General features: G+C 42.9%; 1 protein-coding gene across 2 annotated transcripts; it reads left to right on the forward strand.

The window, feature by feature from the left end:
* Nucleotides 1-2,340: 2,340 nt before the first annotated feature.
* LOC122114887 (procathepsin L-like) lies at nucleotides 2,341-9,245 on the forward strand. Of its 2 annotated transcripts, none has more exons than XM_042688149.1 (8): nucleotides 2,341-2,447; nucleotides 3,758-3,894; nucleotides 4,140-4,262; nucleotides 4,363-4,509; nucleotides 5,879-6,103; nucleotides 7,353-7,515; nucleotides 8,017-8,131; nucleotides 8,829-9,245. In XM_042688149.1, the coding sequence occupies exons 2-8, from the start codon at nucleotides 3,769-3,771 to the stop codon at nucleotides 8,926-8,928; spliced, it is 999 nt and encodes a 332-aa protein (XP_042544083.1). In that variant the 5' UTR covers nucleotides 2,341-2,447; nucleotides 3,758-3,768; the 3' UTR covers nucleotides 8,929-9,245. The 2 variants fall into 2 exon arrangements, with proteins under 2 accessions (XP_042544083.1, XP_042544084.1); XM_042688150.1 differs by having other exon boundaries at nucleotides 2,382-2,485.
* The last annotated feature ends 15,195 nt before the right edge of the window (nucleotides 9,246-24,440 follow it).

A 24,440-nucleotide genomic window follows, 5' to 3' on the forward strand; every position in this document is an offset into this window, starting at 1 on the left:
GGAGCTAAACTGGTAGAACACCATCCTTGAGTAAGACAAAGAAAGCTAAGGGACATTGTGCAGGCTCCTGAGTTCAAGCCCCCATACCAGCGTGTGTTTTTTAAAAATCTAATTTTTGTCAGCCCTCTTATGATAAGTCTCCAAACTTGGCACATGCAGTCTCCCTTTTTTTCCTCCACTACAGTTTTTCCTGTGCTCTATCGTTGTTATATCAAGTTCTAAATACGTAGCTTTTTTGTTCTCATATGGTGGTTTTCGCTTATTCCCATGTATGAACGATGACTATGTTGAATAAATTTAGACAAAGGAAAAAAGCAAGACTCCAGCCACTTACAGTATAGTTTTGTAAGCACCTGAGAGCATCCTAACCTAGTTGTAATTGGGAGGGAAAGACTCCTTCTTCATAGGACATAAATAAACCTTGGTCTGTCTGTGTGCACACATGCATACCTGTGCATGCATGTGCACATGTGTGTGTGTGTGCCAGAACTAGACCTTAAACTTGGGGCCTAGGCACTGTCCCTAGGCTTTTTTACTTAAGGATGGTGCTGTTACCACTTAAGCCACAGATCTTTGTGGTTTTTTTGTTAGTTAACTGAAGATGACAGTCTCACAGACTTTTCTGCCTAGGCTGGTTTTGAACTGTGATCCTTAGATCTCAGCCTTCAGGGTCCCGAGGATTACAGGTGTGATCTATAGCTCAAATAAAACATTTGAGGTAAGTATGCTAGTACATACTTGTAATTCCAGCACTGAGAAGGCTGAGGCAGCCTAGACTGCATAGTAAGACCCTCTCAAAGGAAAAAGTAAAATGGCCTTTTGGTTTTTTTGCCTTGAATTGACATGAATTATTGTCTGGTACTCATGGATCACACCTCTAACTGTAGCTACTCAGGAGGCAGAGATCTGTGGATTGCAGTTAGAAGCCAATCTAAGGGAGACATTGATTGCCATTTAAACCCAAAACTCCAATTAGGGACACAGCTGTGATGGAAAGCTAGCTGTGGGCAAAAAGTAAGAGGCCCTAAGTTCAAGACCCGGACCTTGTACACACACACACTTACACACACCTCAATTTTTCTGTAAAAGTTTATAAATTGATATGTACTGTAATATTTTTGTAGTTAAAGAAAGATGAGAATAGAATTATAGGGAAGGTCAAAGAATGTTTATTTCCTAAAATATATTTCGTCTTTTTAATTTTTTTTTTGGAGGGTGATGTACTGAGACTTGAATTCAGGGCGTCAAATGTCCTACCCCATGAAGTAAACCCCAGTCCTGTTTTCTAAAATATATTTCCTTTAGTGAAATGGTTGAAAATTTAGAAATGTTTCTGAATTCATTTCTTTAAATCCTTACCTATAGGTTTTCCTGTAAAAGTTTTTCTCCCAACTATACAACCTCAACCCTGAAATTAACTATTACTAAAGTAAATGTACTGAATTCCACGAGAAGCATTTGCAAGGTGAAGAAGACATCATTTGTAATGCAGAGTTGACAATAGTCTCCATCCGTCTCTACTGTCTCTATCTTTCTGTTTTGTGCCAGTGTTGGGGCTTGAACCCAGGTTCAGGGCACTGTGCCTTACCTTTTCCATCCAAGGCTGGAGCTCTATCATTTGAACCACAGCCACACTTCCAGCTTTTCACTGCTTAATTGGGGATAACAGTCTCACAGACTTTCCTTCCCGGGCTGCTTGGCACCGCGATCCTCAGATCTCAGCCTCCTGAGTAGCTGGGATTGTTGGTGTGAGGCGCTTGCGCTTAGTAACCGCATTTTCTGTGAATGATTTTGGACTGGAGAATGGGGTGAGCCCTTTTGCTAAGCGGATCCAGGCCAGGACGCACTGCAAAATGCGATTCTTTTCCCCTGGGTCAGTATCTTGGGGGAATTACCCTGAAATGAGAGCTACCCTTCCCGGCTCCACCTGTGCTGTGGATCAAACAGCAACCACTAGATTACACCGGCTCTCCATCTTAGAGGACATTTCCAATCCACGCTCAGGGATCCCCTGAAAACTCACACCGAGCTTGCTGCTGCACGCTCTTTCTTTCTTCTTCCCCCACCCCTCGCCCCCCACACCGCCAGCCCAGCGCTTCCAGTCCGAGTAGTTCTTCAGACCCCAGCCCTCCAACAAAGGAATCCTACAATTCCCCTCTCTGCCCGGAAGGGACCGCGAATCCACTCGGATCCGCTCGCCCCACCCACAGACGAGTCCAGACCCTGCGGCATCACGTGCTGGGAGTCAAAAAGCGCGCAGGCCCCGCCCCGCTCGGGGAGGAACCAATCGTCAAGCGGGGAGGTGTCGGGGGCGTGGCCAGGCAAGCGCCCGACTTGGGGCTTTAAAGCTTGAGTCAGGCGCAGCTGGGCCAGATTCTTGGACCCCGGGCGACCTGAGAGAGAAGCTGCGCCTGCGGAGTGCGCCTGCGCCGCGGCCGCCGCTCCAGGTGAGCGCGCCCCTCCTGCCGCGCCGTGGCGGCGCGGGGTGAGCTGGGACTTGAGGTGGGGTCGGGGGTGGGAACGCAACCCCTGCCGGGGCACGGGGGATGAGGCGGGCGCCGCTCGTGGGAACCAGGGCATCCGTCCGGAGCTCTGCCGGCGTTCAGGTCCGGGAGCGATGGGAGGGCGGTGGGAAAACTCCGGAGGGCCTTGGGGATCGGGGTGTGGGGCGGGCCGGGGGGGGGCGTGGGGTACCTGCGGTCTGTGGGCCTCGGGGCCGCCCCCCGCCCTAGGCCGCGCAGTGTCCGGGCCTGGAAGAGCCAGGCATGGGGAGCCGGGTCCGCGCAGCCGAGTCCCGATGCCCAGCGCTCCCTGCGCCGCCATCATATCCTTGGGAGTGGTTGGGCTGTGCTTGGGCCGGGCAGTATTGCCCCCCTCCACCCCTCCCCGGGAGTGCCCCTTGTGGGGAAGGGGTGCTCTACCGGGACCCTCCCCCCCCCCCCCCCCCACTCCCAGCCCCGATCTCCTGGGAAGGCACTTCTGAGAGATTTCAGTTCCAAGGCAGATTGCAATACATCTCAAGTATGCAATAGCATACTAATTCTCGGGGATCCCTCTTTCCTTACTTGATTCCAGCTGTTCTCATAGTAAGACTCCACCTGGGAGACCTCAGTACGGTCGGGTAAACAACCTGGATGAACCACTTCCTTGTTGCCAAGTTGTTGCCTAAAGGTACCATTAAGGTACCGTGTGGGACCTTGTAAGCCCAGATTATTGCACTTCTCGGAAGTCACATTTTGACCATTTATTTTACTTATAGCATTTGTCAGGGTGCTTGTCATTTCAGTAGCTTAATCAAATAACTTAAATATTTAGTCCCTTGCCCTCTTGTGGTTCCCCCCCTCCTCCTTTTCCCCATCTTTATGTTAATAATTAGGAAGATAACTAAGATGTTTCTACTCCGTTATGGTAGCTTTAACTTTTACCGGGCTCTGGTGGCTCACGCCTGTAATCCTAGCTACTCAGGATGCTGAGGTCTGAAGACTGAGGCTGGAAACCAGCTCAGGCTCTTATCTCCAATTTACTAAAAAGCTGGAAGCAGAGCTGTCCACTCAAGTGATAGAGCACCAATCTTGAAAGGAAAAAGCTAAAGGACAGCACACACACCCAGTTCAAGCCCCAGTAACAACTCCCCTTTGTCCCCCCCAAATTGATTTCATCAGATAGTCAAGTAGAAAAGCCTAAGGGACAGATCTCTGGCCCTGAGTTCAAGCCCTAGTAAATAGCACATGCATACTTATTTCTTTTCTTTTCCTAGGTTTTTGAACCATGAATCTTTCACTCTTCCTCGCTGCCTTTTGTTTGGGAATAGCCTCAGCTACTCCAAAACATGACCAGAACTTGGACACAAAGTGGTACCAGTGGAAGTCAATGCACAGGAGACTATATGGCTCGGTTGGTATCTTTGAAATTACCTGGCAGGAATGGCTCTTAGAGTTCATGGGCTGGGAGTAGCCTGCTCTTACCCACCCAGTCAGTAATCTTACTACACCCATTGGTGAGCACATTATGGCTCTTTGGATCTAAGAGAACCACCTTCCAGAGATGTAATGCCATCCTTGGCCATGGATTTTATCTTTGCCTGAAAAAGCCTCATGGTGAACACAGGTTTTAAGTAAAAATTAACATTTTGCTTCTAGAATGAAGAAGGATGGAGGAGAGCAGTCTGGGAAAAGAACATGAAAATGATTGAAATGCATAATGGGGAATACAGCCTAGGCAGACATGGTTTCACCATGAAAATGAATGCCTTTGGGGACATGGTGAGTGTCACACATGCATTGCTTAACTCTAGGCTGCTTGTCTTCACTTCTTCACAAAATGATTCCTCTTGCCATTTCATCTTATTTGTTTCTTTTGAAGACCAATGAAGAATTCAGACAGGTGATGAATGGCTTTCAGAGTTCAAAGCACAAGAAGGGGAAAATGTTTCAGGAACTTCTATTTTCTAAGCCCCCTGCATCTGTGAATTGGACAGAAAAAGGCTATGTGACCCCTGTGAAGAATCAGGTATGAAAAGTGTCAGGTACACACTCTGCGCTGCCAGGAAAATCTGAGTAAACTGGCATAGTTGCTTTGGAGTATTGTGGAGCTACATATAATTTGCTATTTCAGATAGGAAATAGTGTTGGGATTTGAACTCAGGACTTTGTGTGATTTCTGAGCAAGCACTTTACTACTTGAACCAGCTCTTGTAGCTTTAGTTGTTGTTTTCAGATAGAGTCTATGCCTTTTTCCAGGATCAGCTGTAAAATATAATTCTACTGTTAGTAGCTGAGATTACAGATACATACCACTAGACCTGGATTGTTGTTTTTTTAAATGTCAGTGTGGGGCTTGAACTTAGGGCCTGGGTGCTCTCCCTGAGCTCTTTTTTTTTTTTTTTTGTTGGTCGTGGGCTTGAACTCTACCACTTGAACCACAGGGCTACTTCCAGTTTTTGGGTGGTTTATTGGAGATAAGAGTCTCACAGACTTTCCTGCCCGGGCTGGCTTTGAACCACGATCCTCAGATCTCAGCCTCCTGAGTAGCTAGGATTATAGGCATGAGCCAGTGGCACCTGGCTTCCTGGAGCTCTTTTGCTCAAGGCTAGTGCTCTACCACTTTAAGCCACAGCTCCACTTCTAGCTTTTTTGTTAGTTAAAGATAAGAGTCCCACAAACTTTCTCACCTGGCTTTGAACCATGATCCTCAGATCTCCTGAGTAGCTAGGGATTACAAGTATGATCCACCAGCTCCTGGCCCTGGCTTGTTCTTTGAGATATTGGTCTCACTAACTTTTTATCCAGGCTGGCCTCAAATTTGAGATCACCTTATCTCTGCCTTCTCAGTAACTGAGATTAACAAGTACAAGCTGATATATCCAGCCTTTTAATTAAAAAAAACAAAAACAACATTGTGGTTATGATTACTCACCCACATGCTACTGTTAACTACTTGAAAATGTAACAGCTGTAATCCTAGCTATTCAGGACACTGAGATCTGTTGTGATCTGGGTATTGCAGTTCAAAGCTAGCCATAGCAGGAAATTCTGTGAGATTTTTAATCTCCAATAAAGTGCTCAGAAAAAGCCAGAAGTGAAGCCAGGTGCCAGTGGTTCACTCCTGTAATCTAAGCTACTTGGGAGGCTGAGATCTGAGGATCACGGTTCAAAGCCAACCTAGGCAGGAAAGTCTGCAAGACTCTCATCTCCAGTTAACCACCAGAAAACTGAGCTGTAGAGCTCAGGGACAGAGCAGAGGCCCAAATTTCAAGTCCCACAACCAACCAAAAAAGGACTAGCACGCACAAAAAATAAATATATAAAAATAAGGTGATATGTAAACTGTTGTTGATCTTTGTCTAGAAACTTTCAGCTTTTTAAATTTCCTTTTTCAGGGTCAATGTGGTTCTTGTTGGGCTTTCAGTGCGACTGGAGCCCTGGAAGGGCAGATGTTCAAGAAGACTGGCAAACTGATTGCCCTCAGTGAGCAGAACCTAGTGGACTGCTCTCATCCTCAAGGCAATCAGGGCTGCAATGGTGGCTTAATGGACTTTGCCTTCCAGTATGTCAAGGAAAACAAAGGCTTGGACTCTGAGAAATCCTATCCATATGAAGGCCAGGTAAAATGGAAGTGCTTTAGTTTGCTATTGTCTGAGCTCTGAGTGGAATGAAACAATCAGAGATAACATCATTTCCAGAAGCCACAATTCTAGATGGTAGAATTGAATCACCAAACTTTTTAGTACTCTTGCTGGGCTTGTGCTGATGGCTCACACCTATAATCCTTGGTAACCCTGGAGGCTGAGATCTGAGGATCTCAGTTTGAAGCCAGTTCTGACTGGAGAGTCCTCCAGACTCTTATCTCTAGTTAACCAGTAAAAAGCCAGAAATGGAGCTGTGGCTAAGGTCATAGTACCAGTCTTGAGTGAAGAAGCTAAGGCACAGAGCCCAAGCCCTGAGTTTAAGGTCCAGTACCACACACACACACAATTTTTTTTTGCCTTCTCTGATTTGATAGTTCACATATAGCTGTTTAAGCTTCTTTGTAACAGAATATCCAAACCACCCTACAGATAATAGGAATTTCTGCACTGTAAAAATAATTCCTAGCCTAGCGCTGGTGGCTCACACCTGTAATCCTAGTTACTCAGGAGGCTGAGATCTGAGGATTGTGGTTCAAAGCCAGCTTGGCAAGAAAGTGCATGAGACTCTTATCTCCAATAAATCACTAGAAAACCAGAAGTGGCCCTGTGGCTCAAGCAATAGAGTGCTTGCCTTGAGCTGAAGAGCATAGGGATGGTGCCCAAGCCCAGAGTTCAAGTCCCACAACTGACCAAAAAAGAAAATCCTTTTTGGCCAGGCACTAATCTCTCATACCTGTAATACAGCTACTTTAATACTCACTATTCAGGCTGAGATCTAAGGATTGTGGCTTAAAGTCAGTCAGGGCAGAAAAGTCCCTGGAGACTCTTATCTCCAATTAATCACTCAAAAAATTGGAAGTGGAGCTACAGAACAAAGTGGTACTAGCCTTGAGCAAAAGAACTCAGGGACAGTATCCAGTCCCTGAGCTCAAGCCCCATGACTAACAAAATTATTTTTGTGTGTGTGTGTGTATATGCACTCATATGCAAGTCCTGGGGCTTGAACACAGGACCTTGTACTCTTGCTTGGTTTTTTCCCTCAATATTGACTTGTCATTTGACCCACAAGTCCACTTTTAGCTTTTTGTTAGTTAATTGGAGATAAGAGTCTCTTTAAGTTTCAAATCAACTAATGGTAAACTAATTTACTGAGTGCTTTGATTCTGGAACACTTCCTAAGCGGTAAAAGATAGTCATTAAATCTTTTCTTTTTTTACTTTGAAAGGATGGTAAGTGTAAGTACAATCCTGAATATGCTGTGGCAAATGACACTGGATTTGTGGACATCCCTCCGAGGGAGAAGACCCTGATGAAGGCAGTGGCCTCTGTGGGGCCCATTTCTGCAGCTATGGATGCAAGTCATACATCCTTCCAGTTCTATGAATCAGGTAAGTTGTCTTACATAGTGAGAGTCTTGTCTCCAATTAACCACCATAAAACCGGAAGTGGCCCTGTTGCTCAAAGTGGTAGAGCACTAGCCTTGAGCAAAAGAGCTCAGAGACAGTGCCCATACCCTGAGTTCAGACCCAATGACTGACCAAAAAAAGTCTCATGAACTTTCCTGCCTGGGCTCACTTGGAATTGTGATCTTTGAACTTTGCCTCCTGAGTAGCTAGGATTACAGGGATGAGCCACCAGTGCCCAACTTTGCCATAATTACTTTTGTTTTTTGGTCAGTTGTGGGGCTTGAACTCTGAGCCTGGGTGCTGTCCTAATTACTATTTTGGGGGGGAAAGGGGAAAAGTATTTAAGATCTTTTGAATGTTTGGAATCTGTTTAACATGTCACGAAATACAGACTTGGCACTCCCTGTAGGTGACAATAGGGAGATAGATCACTGTCCATGTAAATTGGGTTGTCTCACTCCGGTATTTATCTTACTTTCCCAGGCATTTATTATGAACCAAATTGTAGCAGCAAGGACCTGGATCACGGCATTCTGATTGTCGGCTACGGTACTGATGGAAATGGCCCAGATGATAAATATTGGCTTGTGAAGAACAGGTATAAAATTCTAAATATTTCATGTTGAAAAGAGGGTCTCTGCCTGGAAATGAGCATTATTGACAAGTTCACAAAAGTTCAAGTTTTATCTCATGAAGCTTTCTCTTCTTAAGAGTGAGCACAGAGATAATTAATGTATGAGCAAGAAATTATATACAACCTTGTATATAGCTGTAATATTGTATGTCTAAAGTCAGTTTTCTTAATTCTGAAACACATTTGGCCCTAAGGATTTTAAAACAAAGGGCATGGGACCTGACAGTTTGAGAACTGATTTATCAATTTATTTTGGGTCGTAGGTCCTGGGCACTGCCTTTGAACTTTGGGATTTTTTGCTAGGGCTGGCACTCTACCACTTAAGCCACAGAACCACTTCTGGTTTTCTGGTGGTTTATTGGAGATAAGAGTCTCAGGGACTTTCTTGCCTGGGCTGGCTTGGAATGTGATCCTCAAATCACAGCCTCCTGAGTAATTAGGTACCAGCACTTGCCTTTTCAATTTCCTATCTTGAAAATGAAGGACCCAGAGGGAATATAATTTATATAGGTGTTTATATAGTTGTGCTAGCATTAGAGTAGTGTCTTTTATATGTAAGTGTAAGGATACATATAAGTGTAAGTGCTGTTACTAATTAAGCTAATCTTTTCTTGGTTTTTGTTTGTTTTCTATGTGTGATGGAAAATGGAAAACATTTCAGCTGGGGTACTCAGTGGGGTGCAGAAGGCTTCGTCAAAATAGCCAGGGACAGAGACAACCACTGTGGACTTGCAACTGCAGCTAGCTACCCCATAGTATGAGCTGCTGCACGGACAAATGGAAGACTTACGGGCAGCATGTTTGGAGGAATTCTGTCTCAAAACTGTCCAAGCTCTTCTGTAAGGCAAAACAAACAAACAAAAACACTTGAATCATTGAAGATCCAAGTTATTATGATTTTGAATTCTTGTGACATTTTTACAAGAGTAAAATGTTAACCACTACTTTTAAACTCCTATTATAAATAGCTTTATGATATTGAAGACTTGTTTAATTCTAAGACTTGAATTTTCGTTTTATAAAAGGATGTATAAAGCTTTATCTTAAATAAAATTTAGTTCAGTATATAAAGATTGGACTTCTGTTTATAATGTGGTGACTTCTTATGTAGTTGGAGAAAGTAAAGAGAATACGGTGTAGTACATTAGGATAAAGGTAAAAGATGATGGTTGCCTTTGGGTTTTTTTAGATAGAAATACACATTTTATATTAGTTTATGTAACCCAACTATATTTCATAGTTTTGATATACATACAGTAATTGTATATATTTATAAGTACAATGTGATGTTTTCCTATCATTATGGTATTACATAATGATCAGTCTTTGATCATTATGGAATAATAGGCTTATTAATCACCTCAAGTATTAACATTTCTTTTGATGTATGTGCATGCACACACACTCATGGTAGCACATGCATGTGTATGCATACATGTCAGTACCAAACTTGTATTCTTTCTTGTCATTTTTGCTCAAAGCTCACACTCTACCACTTTACTGTTTTGTTTTGTTTTTTTGGGGAGGGGGTCCAGTCGTGGGCCTGAACTCTGGGCCTGGGCGCTGTCCCTCAGCTCTTCAGCTCAAGGCTAGCGCTCTACCACTTGAGCCACAGCGCCACTTCCAGCTTCTTTTTGCGTATGTGGTGCTGAGGAATCGAACCCAGGGCCTCAAGCATGTAAGGCAAGCGCTCTACCACTGAGCCACCTTCCCAGCCCTAACTCTACCACTTTAATTAACACACCTACTTGCTGCTTTTTGCTGGTTTTTGAAGGGAAGAGTCTAACAGACTTTCCTGCTCAGGATGGTTTTGAACAGTGATTCTCATATTTCAGCTTCCTTAGTAGGTAGCATTATAGGCATGAGCCACAAGTGCTGGGGTCTTCTGTTGGTTACTTAAGACAGGGTCTTTCTATGTAGTCCAGGCTGATCTCAAACTGTTTTTCCAACCTCAGCAAACAAGTGCTTGAATTACAGGTATATGCCACCACTCCTGCACCTGATTATTCTTTCATTTGTGTGTGTGTCTCTGTGTGTCTCTGTCTGTGTCTTGGTGGTTGGACTCAGGGTCTAGATGTTGTCCCTAAGCCTTTTTGCTCCAGGCTAGCACTACCACTTCTACCACTTGAACCACAGCTCCACTTCTGGCTTGTTGGTAATTGGAGATGAGTCTCATGGATTTTCCTACCTGAGCTGACTTTGAACTACAATCTTCAGATCTCAGCCTTCCAAGTAGCTAGAATTACAGGTGTGGGCCACCAGGCAACATTGTTTTTTCTTTATTGGAGAATATTTGGAACCTCTCTTCTAGCTACTTTGCAGTCTGAGGAAAGATGGATTGCCAAGGTTGTTCTTGTTTTGTTCTGTCAAATCGCCAACAACAAGTCTACATTGCTCTCCTAGGAAAAACGTGCTACCTAGAAATACTTAACAGTTTTGATCAACAAATCTCATGTAGTAATAGCTGGAGAAATGTGTTAAGATCCACAAGAAATTAGGTCAGGCTATGAAAGTAGACCTTTGGCCTTGGGAGATGGGTAAGAAATCACAAGTGAAGGACATGTCAAAAGTCATTAAGCCAAACAGCCTAAAAATAACACCAGAAGGGAAAAACAAGCCAGTAGTCACATGGGATAGTCAATGCAAATAAAATGGTATACAATGAAGATAGAGGAGCTATTGCCAAACTCTGTGAATTAAATTGTTCTACAGAAAATGCTATTACCAGGAAAAAATATTTTATCACATTATATATATCATACCTGCAAGCTAGACAAGCACATGTGTAGATAAAATCTAAAACCTATGAATCTGTATATATTCCTCAAAATAAGGACATCCAAGTGGTAGGTAGATATATGGGTTTTTTTTGTTGTTTTGTTAATTCACAGGGCCCAGAAAAAGCATCTTTTAAGTTGCCTCTTATAATAGTAACAAAATGTGTGTTTTAGGGAACTGGTTCAGGAATTAGAAGGGCTAGTCAGCAAGCTAGCAGGTCAGGTAGAAGTCTTCCTCCAGGAAATTTCAGTTCTTACTCCTAAAGGGCTTTAGTATAGTGTGGGGTACAGCCATACTATGTGATTTATTATCCCCAACTGATTGTGGATGTTAATCACATCTATACAATACCTTCATAGTAACATCTACATTAATTAGTGTTTGGCCAAAACAGAGTAGACCAATTTGACACACAAAAATCTTACCATCATCGCCAGGCACCACTGCCTCACACCTGTAATCCTAGATGTTTAGGTGGATAAGATCTGAGGATTGCAGTTCAAACCTAGCCTAGACAGGAAAGTCTAGGAGATGTATTGCTAATCAGCAAAATGGTAGAGCACCAACCAGCCTTGAGCAAACATGCTAAATCCCAGTTTGAAGTCCAGGGTTCAAGCCCTAGTACTGGCACAAACAAACCATCAGAGGAGCATTCTCATAAGAGCATTTGCTGTGATGCACCCCAACCTATACATAGTCTCTTCTTTACCTCTCACTGGCTTTCTCCTTTGCCATCATCATCACCTTATACCCCTCAATCTCAGTCACACACACACACACACACACACACACACACACAGTCCCAGTAAATACTAGTTGTCTAATTTGGGGTTGGGGATTTTTTTCCCCCTAAATTCATTTTTTTTTATGAAATGAAGTTCTGTCCACTCTGTATTTTTTTCTTTTATTTCTGTGTGTGTGTGTGTGTGTGTGTGTGTGTGTGTGTGTGTGTGTGTGTGCGCGCGCGCGCACATGCTTCCTAGGGCTTGAACTTAGTACCTGGGCATTGTCCAAAAGCTATTTTTGCTAAAGGCTAGCACTACCACTTGAACCACAGCTTCACTTCTGTCTTTTTAGTGGTTAATTGGAGATGGAGTCTCACTACCCTCTTAGCACCAGGCTGGCTTTGAACCTTGGTTCTCAGATCTCAGTCCTATGTAGCTATGATTACCAATAAGAGCCATCAGTGCTCAGCTTGATCTTTTAAAAAAGAAAAAAAAAAAGAAAGGAATGTCTTCGGGAATTTGAGCTTCAGAAATGAGGCCACCTAGTCAGTCATCAAGTGCTCTGTGATCCAGCATTTATTTCTCCAATCAAAAACTTTCCCAGGGCTGGGAAGGTGGCTTAGTGGTAGAGCACTTGCCTTGCACACATGAGGCCCTGGGTTCTGTTCCCCAGCGCCACATAAGCAGGGAAAAAAAGCCAGAAGTGGTGCTGTGGCTCAAGTGGTAGAGTGCTAGCCTTGAGGTGAAGAACTGAGGGACAGTGCCCAGGCCCAGAGTTCAGGCCCACGATCGGACCCCCCCCCCCCCAAAAAAAAAGTAATAACTTAGAGTAACATCATAGCTAGCAGTCACAGAGGATTATAAAAACCTTCGTGTTGTACATTTCATTTGATCAAACAGACTAAGAAGATTAAGAATTTAGGACCTGAGGTTCTTCTAATTTTTAACTGTGTGCTGGAATTTATGGCTTCTGTTGCAATAAGAAAGTATAAAATTTCTCTTTGTTTTGTGTGTGTGTGTGTGTGTGGATTATCCTACACATGTTCAAAAATTACCTAATGGAAAATCAAGCAGGTAAGTTGTTTGTCTTGGTCAACCATATTATTTTTAAAAACAATCTTTTTTATGTCACACTAAAATAAACCTACATGATTTTGAAAAGAATAAAACTTTAAGAAGAATACCAAGAGAGCTAATAAAGTAATTTACTTGAAGCCAATTCATCTTAATTTAGCAGGATAAACACATAATCTTGCTTGTGAAATATAGTTCCTTCATTTTCTTACTTGTTTTGTAGATAATGAGACTTGAACTTAGGGCCTCTGGCACTCATTGGGCTATTTTTTTTAACTCAAGGCTAGTGCTCGAAAACTTAAACCACACCTTCACTTCAGGCTTTTTGCTTGTTAGAGATAAGAGTCTCAGGAACTTTTTTGCTAAGTCTGGCTTCCAACCACCACCCTCCAATTCTCAACCATCTTTGTAGCTAGAATTTTTATAAGGGTGAACCACCAGAATCTAGCTTTGTTGCTTAGCTTTGTCACTCTTTGCTGGTTAATTGGAGATATGAAACTCATGGATTTGTCTGCACAGGTGGATTTTCAACTTCCTTTCTCAGATCTCAGCCTCCTTGAAATATAGTTTTCAAATGAACAAAATGCAGTTGTGGAGCAGTGTATAATTTTAAAAGCCATACACATTCCTGTATACACATTTAAATATTCATATAGGATGAAAACAAACATGCTTCTTGGAGGTGATAAAATAAGGTACTTTCTCTAATTTGTCAGATTATTTCAATTAAAAAACATCAACAGTGGTTTATGCCTTTAGTCTAAACTATTTGAGGGGCTAAGGGTGGGAAGATCACCTGAACTCAACAAGGCAAAATAATCAATATACCACTCCTCCATATGAAGCCACCCCATGAAATATAACACACATGAAATTAAACTAAAAAACTACCTTTGCTGGGTGTTAGGGAAATGAGCTCTCTTGCCAGAGTTAAGTCCACTTCTTCCCTTCTCCACAGCTTAGCATGCTCCCTTCCTAGGCAACATTAGGCCCATATAGTAAAGGCAGTAAATAATCAACTTCCGACCCCCTTTACCTTGGGATGGCACTTCTCTGGGGCAGCTACCACCATAGAAGGCAGCAAGAGCCCCTTAGAGTGACCTTCAGGTCTGGGCAGTTGCAGGACCCCTTATCTACTATTTGGGCAGCAGCCATCAATCCTAATCAGACATGATGAAGCCCCTGGCCCACAGGTCTACACCACGGTCTCTGCCTCCTAGCCCCTTCTAGCCCCTCTTAAACCTCCTAGGTTATATAGGTCACCTCAGACACTAGCTGGTGCTTCTTCTCACTTCTCCCTTGTAAGGAGGAATCTTGCTGGCCCCCTTTCCCAGCAATAAACCTTTCTTTGTTCTCTGTACCTGGATGTCTGCGTGGTTCTCTGGCAAACTCTAATACTCTTTCATTTAATCTTTCACTGGGGAAATACAAAATAGATACCCTGGGCTTCTTAACATTACCAGCCTATCTATTTAGCAAAACTACAGTGACAGAATTGGAGAAATTTTAACCTGAATTAGGCAAGGCTTCAGACGTGGCTGGACCAGGACTCCCGCAGGACATCCTAATCAGGACAACTTTTAGGGACTCTAAAGCTTTCTTTTTCCATGTCAGACACACTGCCAGGCAGCCTCATCCTTTGGCTAAAGTAGGTTTTCCCTCATATCTGGTGCTGATTGCTCCATCCGGAGTCACGTTAATTATGTCAGGAAGAAGGCGGAGATCAATTCAGCTACACCCTGGGTTATTGAATAGAGGAAACCAAGTCATCTTCACCAGGGAGGCAAGAATGAATAGAGTATACATGTTCTGAATAAAAGAATCAAGTTTCAAAACAGCAAAACAAGACTTAAATGAAGAGGCAAAAAGAAAAAGGAAAGACAAAAAAAAGCACAAAGATTTAAAAAGGACTAAGCAGGTACTGGTTTCTCATGCCTGTAATCCTGGCTACTTGGGCGGCTGAGGTCTCAAGCAATCTAAGAGACTTTTATCTCCAATTAACCAGAAAAATGCCAGAAGTAGAAGTGTGGCTCAAGTGGTAGAGCACCAGCCTTTAGCAGAAAAGCTAAGCAAGAGAATGAGGCTGAGAGTTCAAGCCCCAGTATCAGCACACACACACACACACACACACACACACACACACACACACACACACACACACACACACACACGAATAAAATACAAGTAAATGAAAAGGACAAACTCTAGTAAGACAAAAGTTCATAAAATGTACATAAAGATAAAGTTTTGTGTAAGTATTTAATATCTTTATGTGTGTTAAATTTTATTTTAAGTTTCAAAGCCAGCATAGGAACAAACAAATCCATGAGACTCTTTAGCAAAAAGCTGGAAGTGGAGGTATTGCTTATATGACAGAGCACCAGCTTTGGGTGAAAAAGCTAAAGGAAACTATGAGGCCTGATTTCAAGCATAAAAAAATAAATAAGGGGCTGGGAAGGTGGCTCAGTGGTAGAGCACTTGCCTTGCATGCTTGAAGCCCTGGGTTCGATTCCTCAGCACCACATAAGCAGAAAAAAAAAAAAAGCTGGAAGTGGCGCTGTGGCTCAAGTGGTAGAGTGCTAGCCTTGAGCTGAAGAGCTGAGAGACAGCGCCCAGGCCCCAGAGTTCAGGCCCCACAACCGGACCCCCCCCAAAAAAAAATAATAATTTTTTAAAGTATATGTACAGGGCTGGGAATTCAGCTTAATAGTAGAGTGCTTGCCTAGCACACATGAAGCCCTGGGTTTGATTCCTTAGTACCACATACTAAAAGCCAGAGGTGACACTATGGCTCAAGTGGTAAAGTGCAGCCTTGAACAAAAAGTAGCTCAGGGACAGTGCCCAGGCCCTGAGATCAAGCCCCATGACGGACTTAAAAAAAAAGTATATGTACATATAAGGCAAGTACATGATGAAGAGAAATGCTTGATATTACTGAGAAAAATAATTTTAGTTTTTGGCAATCAATAATCAATTTAGGCTGGGTTCTGGTGGCTCATGCCTGTAATCCTAGCTACTTAGGAGTCAGATGTGAGGATATCTGTTCAAAGCCAGCTTGGGCAAAACAGTCCACGAGGCACTAATCTCCAATTAACTATCAAAAAGCAGGAAGTAGGGCTGTGGCTCCGTGTGCTAGAGTGTGCCTTGAACAAAACAGCTCAGGGACAATACCCATGTCCTGAGTTCAAGTCCTAAGACTGAACAAAAACAAAAACAAAATAATAATTTCAATATAATTATCATGATTTGGGCATCCAGAAGTTTGCAGTAATGTGATTGGAGGGCAGAACAGAGAAGCCAATGGTAACTTTCATGCCTTTTTTTTTGTCAATAGTGGGGCTGGAACTCTGGGCCTGGGCGCTGTCCCTCAGCTCTTCAGCTCAAGGCAAGTACTCTACCACTTAAGCTACAGCACCACTTCTGGTTTTCTTCTGGTTTATTGGAGATAAGAGTCTCATGCACTTTCTTGCCTGAACTGGCTTTGAACCTCGATCCTCAGATCTCAGCCTCCTGAGTAGCTAGGATTACAGGCATGAGCCACCAGTGCCCAGCTCTTTCATACCTTTTTTTGACATCAAATCTGGACTGTTGTATTGGGCTTGAAATGTGCATTTTAGAAATAATGCTGCTGGCATCTAGAAAAGAATCAGTATAGAGCTAGAAATGGTGTTGCTGGTGAATGGAAGTGCAATTCAGAAAGCAGGAAGGATCTGCTGTGGCTTATTACTGAAGAGAGAATTCCTACTTTGCACAGATATGTTATTGTCTTCAGTCAGATGGACCAAGTAGGCCCTGTAAGCTTCCTGCCAAGCTGGCATGACCCCGCCCTTGAAGCACTAGACTAGCTGCACTTTTTCAGTCCAGTCTTGGAATGGGCTTTTGAGCATTATAAGCTCCTAGGGTGCTGGTTGCATCCCTAGATCTAGGGTCTGCAGATCTTGGGAAACCAGAGGATACTAGAAATCCCAGGAACATGTGTGTATGGGCACTGGGGCTTGAACTCAGGCAGGGCCTATGTGCTGTTTCTTAGCTCTGTTTTGTTCAAAGCTAGCACTCTACCACTTGAACCACAACCCTACTTCCAGCTTTTTTAGTAGTTAATTGGAGATAGAAGTCTAACAGACTTTCTTGCCCAGGCTGGCTTTGAACCATAATCCTCAGATCTCAGCCTCCTGAGTAGCAAGGATTACAAATGTGAACCACCTGCACCCAACACTCCAGTCTTCTTTTCTGATTAGTACCAAGGGCCAGGGCGGCCTCAGTACCTGAAGGAGAGCAAAGTGGCTGTAGCCACCAACACAAGAATATATTGACCTGATCTCTGCCTTATATCAGGTGTCAGTTGCCTTAAACTAGAGCACTTCATACTTGCTCAATAGATGTGTGTCAAAAGAAGTGCTTGAATGACATTTCCAGTCAATACTCTGGTATTTTGCTTTCATGTTATTCATTCTACTTGTTTCCTTCAGAAAAATATGAATATATATTTTGGAGGTTTTGTTTTGAGACAGCGTCATACTCTGGAACCCCTGAACTCTACTCTCCTGAGTACTAAGATTTATAGGCCTGTGATACTACTCCTGGCTTCTTATTTATGTTTTGAAGTCACTCTACTTTTTCTTTTTCCTTCTCCCAGTACTGGGGTCTGAACTCAGAGCATCAAGCTCTGACTTGGTTCCTCCCTGCCCCTCCAAGGCTGGTACTCTTGCCACTTGAACCATACCTCCACCTCCTGCTTTTCGCTGGTTAAGCGGAGGTAAAAGTCTTCTGGATTTCTCTGCCTAGGCTTGCTTTGAACTTTGATCCTCAGCCTCCTGAGAGTTAAGATATTAAGAATGAAAACCTGGCTTACCCTTTATTCTTTTACTTAAATTAATTTTTAATTTATTTATTTTATTGTTATAAAGGTGAAGTACAGATGGGTTACAGTTTCGTAATTACCCTTTTAATTGTTGTTGTTGTGGTGGGGTTTGAACTCAGGGCCTGGGTGCTGTCCCTGAGCTCTTTGCTCAAGGTTAGTGCCCTACCACTTTGAACCACAGTGTCACTTCCAGCTATCTGGTGGTTAATTGGAGATAAGACTCTCATGGGATTTCCTGCCTTGGGTGGCTTTGAATTGTGATCCTCAAATTCTCAGCCTCCTGACTAGCTAGGATTACAGGTGTGAGGCATCAGCTCCTGGCTCTTTTTTCATAAATGGTATTTTTACTTAATCTTTCAGTCACTAAAACTATTTTTCTTTCTTTCTTTTTTTTCTGAGGGGGTCCGGTCATGGGGTCTGAACTCTGGGCCTGGGCGCTGTCCCTCAGTTCTTCAGCTCAAGGCTAGCACTCTACCACTTGAGCCACAGTGCCACTTCTGGCTTTTTTCTTTTTGCTTATGTGGTGCTGAGGAATCGAACCCAGGGCCTCATGCATCCAAGGCAAGTGCTCTACCACTGAGCCACCTTCCCAGCCCTAGAAACTATTTTTCACTTTCTTCTCATCCCAGGGTTACAGGTAAGAAATGAACTGTTATTTGAAGGTTAGGGGTTTATCTCAAGGATAGAGACTTGCAGTACAAGATGCTGAGTACCCTGCTTGGTAGAGGCCGGAAGTTAGTTTCTTTTCTCTTGGTCTTGAAGAAATTTAATTATATGTCTTGACATAGATGCCTTTGGGTCTGTGATGCTGGGGGTTCATTCAACTTCTTGACTCTATAGGTTTCTTCCCCCTCCCCCAATTTGAAATGTTCCAAACATTATTTTTTCAAGTATCTTTCCTGAGTCTCTGATGACAGAAAAGTTAACCCTCTAGTTAACATCTCTGTGATGTTGTCATTTTTTTTTTTTCATTATTTTTCCTTTATCCTTTTCCAGTGCTTCAGAACAGGGAAATTCTGTTTCTGTCTTTAGGTTCATCTCAGGTTTTCTATTATATCTACTACATTATATAACTGAGATTACCTATCAGAATTTATAATTTATTTATCTGTTTACTTATTTATTTATGACAGTGCTAAGGATTGTCTCCTGCTCTCAACTTAGCTTTTTCAGCCAAGGCTGGTGCTCTACCACTTGAGCCTTACCTCCACTTTTAGCATTTTCCTGGTTAATTGGAAATTAAAAAAAAATCTCCCAGATTTGTCTGCCTGGGATGTTTTCATCCTTCAGTACTCAGATTTCAGCTTTCTGATTAGCTAGGATCATTGGCATGAGCCACTGGTGACCAGCTGTATGTCTTGAGAGTTTTGTTTTTCAAAACAAGTATAGTACAAGGGCCCAGGTGGATGTGTTGTTGAGCTTCCTGTTGGGCTTCTCCAAACCATGGTGGTCAAAAAGAGAAAAATAGGGCACTGACTCACATTGCATGGTTGTAAAGGGGCGGGGTGAAAGTCCCTTTTCTTCATTCCACAGCCATCTTCCGCTGAAGTATGACAGTGACTCATCCCACCTTATTGACACTGAGGAGGTTGCATGATTGGCTCCCAAGTCTCCAGTGTGAGGAGGAGGGGGCAGAGCAGAGAGCTGACTCGCTTTATTTTGTTGCTATAGATAGAAGAGATCCTGTGGTCATCCTGGACCACAGGAAAGGGGCAAAGCAGAAAATCAGCTACCCCTCCTTACATCAATTCATTCTGCCTCCTTGGGATGCTAGGTGGAGGTCGATCTTAGCTTCCCAATAAGCCTCCTGGATTAGTGCTGGAGAGATGAAGCTTAAATGGAACTAGCTCTGCTTTTTATTGCCTGGCTGAGTTGTATTAAGGCTGGGTAGAGACAGAAGCTCAGCTCACCACTTAACCCCATTGACACTACCCTGAGGAGAGCCAGATCTCTGCTTGCTTTAGGCAAAGAGTGGAGGACTCTCAGCTCACACGTTACTGTTCTTAGTTGTCATCTGTCTGTGGTATGAGGAATGGAAGACAAGTTCTATGCCCAGTCCAGCCAATTCTACCTGACCTGGGACTCACAGTGTTACTGCTTACATCTGCATGGGTAAGAGGCACTGAGGGTTTTCTGCTTTGGGGCTGGAAAGAGGCTGTTATTGCTAAAAGGTTTTCTATCAGATCATCTGTTCTCAAACCTATGCTTAAGAACAGAATTTTCTTTATTTTTCTTTTTGGTGCTGGGGCTGGAGCTGGAACTCAGGCCCTGGGCAATGTCCTTGAGCTTTTGTGCTCAAGGCTAGCACTCTATCATGTGAGCCACAGATCCACCTTTAGCCTTTTTAGGGGTTAATTGGGGGTAAGAGTCTCACAGACTCTTGCCCAATCTGGCTTTGAACCTCAGTCTTCTGAGTATCTAGAATTACAGGTGAGAGCCACCAGCACCTGGTTAGGAATGTTTTTTAGAGCTATGTTTACTCTGCATCTGTTGTCAGTTCTAGGATAGAGGCTTTATAGAGAGATATACAAAAACTCAGGGAGCTCATCAATAACCCCATAGAGCTAATGCTCTACCACTTGAACCATGCCTCCACTTCTGGCTTTTTGATGGTTAATTGGAGACAAAAGCCACTTGGATTTGTTTGCTGGCTTCAAACCACAATCTTCAAAGCTCAGCCTCCTGAGTTGCTAGGATTGTAGACATAAGCCACTGGCATAATTATATGTATGTATATATATATATGTATATGTATGTACATATATATATATATATATATATATATATATATATATATATATATAGAACTTTCCCACTTGAGCCATAGCACTACTTCTGGCTTTTTCTGTTTATGTGGTTCTGAGAAATTGAACCCAGGTCTTCATGCATGTGAGGCAAACACTCTACCACTAAGCCACATTCCCAGCCTGAGATATATAGTTTTTAAGTTAAAAAATGTCAATGCCTCCCCCAAGTTATTTGAGTTGATCTGGAACTTTGGCAAAGTATGAAGGTATACAATCAACCCACAAAAACCAGTAGCTTTTCTGTATGCCAACAAAGAGAAGAACAAAACTGAAATGAGGAAAGCAACTTCATTTGTAATAGACACAAACAAACAAACGAACCCTAGGAATTAATCAAAGATGTGAAGGACCTTTATTTTGAAAACATGAAAATAAACTGCAAAAAAGAAATTGAAGCAAATTTAAGGAAATGGAAAAATCTCCCTTATTCCTGGATGGGAAGAATTAATATTGTAAAAATGGCAGTACTGTTCAGAGCAATTTACAAATTTAATGCAAAATCCCAAAAACCTTCTTCAAAGAAATAGAGAGGGCTAGGAATGTGGCTTAGTGGTAGAGTGCTTGCCTAGCATTCATGAAGCTCTGGGTTCATTTCCTCAGTACCGCATAAACAGAAAAAGCTGGAAGTGGTGCTGTGGCTCAAGTGGTAGAGTTGTAGCCTTGAACAAAAGAAGCTCAGGGACAGGGCCCAGGCCCTGAGTTCAAGCCCCAGGACTGGCCAAAAACAAGAAAAAAAAATAGGGAAAGCAATCCAAAAATTCAAATTGCATAACAAAAGACCCCAAATAGCAAAAACAATCCTTACCAGAAAGAACAGTGCTGGAGGAATATCAATACCAAACTTCAAACTCTGTTACAAAACTATACTAATAAAAACAGATTGGCATTGGCACAAGAATAGGCCTGAGGACCAATGAACTAGAAGAGAAGACCCAGAAATGAAGTCAGAGACATATAGCCACCTAATATTTGATAAGGAAGCCAAAAGCTCAGGTTGGGAGAAAGACAACCTCTTCAACAAACGATGCTTGCAGGGCTGGGAAGATGGCTCAGTGGTAGAGCGCTTGCCTTGCATGCCGGAGGCCCTGGGTTCGATTCCTCAGCACCACATAAGCAAAAAGAAAAAAGCTGGAAGTGGTGCTGTGGCTCAAGTGGTAGAGCGCTAGCCTTGAGCTGAAGAGCTGAGGGACAGCACCTAGGACCAGAGTTCAGGCCCCACGACTAGACCTAAAAAAACAAACAAACAAACAAACAAAACGGTGCTTGCAAAATTGGCTATCCACAGGCAGAAAACTGAAGCTAGAACCGTATATATTACCTGGCACTAGAATAATTTCTATTGGATCAAAGACCTCAATGTAAGGCCATATATCATGGAAATATTACAGGAAGGGGTAGGAAATATTACAGGAAGGGGTAGGGGAAACAGTAGAGAAACCCTAGACATGGGTCAAAACTTCCTAAGTAAAGATCCAGATTCAGAACAAATCAAAGAAAGACTACATAAATGGGATTACATCAAATTAAAGAGTTTCTGCATAGCAAAGGACATAGCTAACAAGATAAAACCCACAGAGGGAAAAGATGCTTACCAACTATGCATCAGACAAGGGCTTCATAGCTAAAACATACTTAGAGCTCATAAAAACCCCACACCAAATAAACCCTCAATGAATCAACAACTCAATTAATAAATGAGCTAAAGACTTAGAGAGACTTCTCAGAAGTCAGAGTGGCCAATAGACACACGAAGAAATGTTCAACATCTCTGGCCATAAAAGAAATGAAAACAAAAAAAATTGAGTTTCCAGTCAGGCATTGGTGGCTCACACCTGCAATTCTAGCCACTCAGGAGGCTGAGATCTAAGGATCATGGCAAGAAAGTGTGTGAGACTCTTTAACCACCAAAGAAGCTGGAAGTAGAGCTGTGACTCAAGTGGTAGAGTACTATCATTGAGCAAAAAAGCTCAGGGACAGTACCCAGGCCCTGAGTTCAAGCCCCAGAACCTATACAGAAAACAATGTAACTAGCAATTGTGAACATTTTTTTAAACCATGAGAAAATAGAAGTTGTCAGCCAAAAAAAATAGGGTGTTTAAAGAAGGATCAAGTAACTAAAATTTCAGTAATTGAAATAATTCACTGAAGTCATTAGCAGAATGAGGAGGACATGGAAAAGTGTAAATCAGCTGAGTGGTCATGGCTTAGGCCTATAATCCTAACTATTTAAGCGGCTGAGATCTGAGGAATGTGGTTTGAAGCTATCCCAGCTTTAAAATTAATTCCACAGGACTCTTATCTCCAATAAACTAATCAATAAAAGCTAGAAGTACGGAGCGCTGGTGGCTCACGCCTGTAATCCTAGCTACTCAGGAGGCTGAGATCTGAGGATCACGGTTCAAAGCCAGACCAGGCAGGAAAGTTCATGAGACTCTTATCTCCAATAAACCACCCAGAAAACTGGAAGTGGTACTGTGGCTCAAGAGGTAGAGTGCTAGCCTTGAGCTGAAGAGCTGAGGGACAGCCCAGGCCCAGAGTTCAAGCCGGACGACAGACAAAAGAAAAAAAAAAAAGCTAGAAATGCTGCTGTGGCTTGAGTGGTGGAGCACTAGCCTTGAGCGGTGGAGCACTAGCCTTGAGCAGAAAAGCTCAGGGACAGTATTCAGGCCCTGAGTTCAAGCCCCAGAACCTATACAGAAAACAATGTAACTAGCAATTGTGAACATTTTTTTAAACCATGAGAAAATAGAAGTTGTCAGCCAAAAAAAATAGGGTGTTTAAAGAAGGATCAAGTAACTAAAATTTCAGTAATTGAAATAATTCACTGAAGTCATTAGCAGAATGAGGAGGACATGGAAAAGTGTAAATCAGCTGAGTGGTCATGGCTTAGGCCTATAATCCTAACTATTTAAGCGGCTGAGATCTGAGGAATGTGGTTTGAAGCTATCCCAGCTTTAAAATTAATTCCACAGGACTCTTATCTCCAATAAACTAATCAATAAAAGCTAGAAGTACGGAGCGCTGGTGGCTCACGCCTGTAATCCTAGCTACTCAGGAGGCTGAGATCTGAGGATCACGGTTCAAAGCCAGACCAGGCAGGAAAGTTCATGAGACTCTTATCTCCAATAAACCACCCAGAAAACTGGAAGTGGTACTGTGGCTCAAGAGGTAGAGTGCTAGCCTTGAGCTGAAGAGCTGAGGGACAGCCCAGGCCCAGAGTTCAAGCCGGACGACAGACAAAAGAAAAAAAAAAAGCTAGAAATGCTGCTGTGGCTTGAGTGGTGGAGCACTAGCCTTGAGCAGAAAAGCTCAGGGACAGTATTCAGGCCCAGAGTTCTAGCCCCAGAACAAGAAACACATGAGAGAGAGAGTGGTGGGGGAAGAGAGAGGGAGAAAGAGGGAGAGAAAGAGAGAGAAAGAGAGGGAGGGATGGAGGGGGGGAGGGAGGGCGGGAAGGACAGAGGGAAGGAGAGGGAGAGGGAGGTGAATTTGAAGAAATACCAATGAAGATTATCCAATCTGAATGTCTTAGAGAAAATAGCTGCTGGGTCTAGTAAATCAGAAAGGTCTCAGATAGTTGCTATTTAAATCTCATTAATTCTCATTTCCCACAAGTCATCATTCTCTCCCTTCCTTCTTTAATTCTGTTTCACCAGGTGTTAGTCATTCACGCCTGTAATACTAGCTACTCAGGAGGCTGAGATCTGAAGATCATCAGTTGAAGCTTGCCTTGGCAGGAAAGACCATGAAATATGGATACTGGGCCTAAGCAGTACCATCTTGTCTCCACTGTTATCTTAATGCCTTAATAGGCAACAGGAGATGTCACTCAATTTTAAAAACTATAAATGGGGCATAGGTCATTTGGAGAACTCCAGCTATGTCATGGATTATAATGAGTCAGAATAGCCTAGGGCAAATGAGACACAGTAACTGACTGCCAGGAATTAAAACACTCAAGCTTAAAGCTTGTCCATTTACTTCCCTAAAGATTAAGAGAACAAAATCATGTAGGGGAAAATGAAGCA

Source organism: Dipodomys spectabilis, unplaced genomic scaffold (assembly GCF_019054845.1).
Source record: "Dipodomys spectabilis isolate Male_0828 unplaced genomic scaffold, ASM1905484v1 ptg000112l, whole genome shotgun sequence".
Taxonomy (NCBI): Eukaryota; Metazoa; Chordata; class Mammalia; order Rodentia; family Heteromyidae; genus Dipodomys; species Dipodomys spectabilis.

Bases quoted from the DNA above. Each gene is read 5' to 3' on its own strand.
- LOC122114887 (XM_042688149.1), top strand. From the start codon at position 3,769: ATGAATCTTTCACTCTTCCTCGCTGCCTTTTGTTTGGGAATAGCCTCA. The intron at 4,510-5,878 runs GTATGAAAAGTG...TTCCTTTTTCAG, and splicing joins TGACCCCTGTGAAGAATCAG to GGTCAATGTGGTTCTTGTTG. The intron at 6,104-7,352 runs GTAAAATGGAAG...TTACTTTGAAAG, and splicing joins CCTATCCATATGAAGGCCAG to GATGGTAAGTGTAAGTACAA.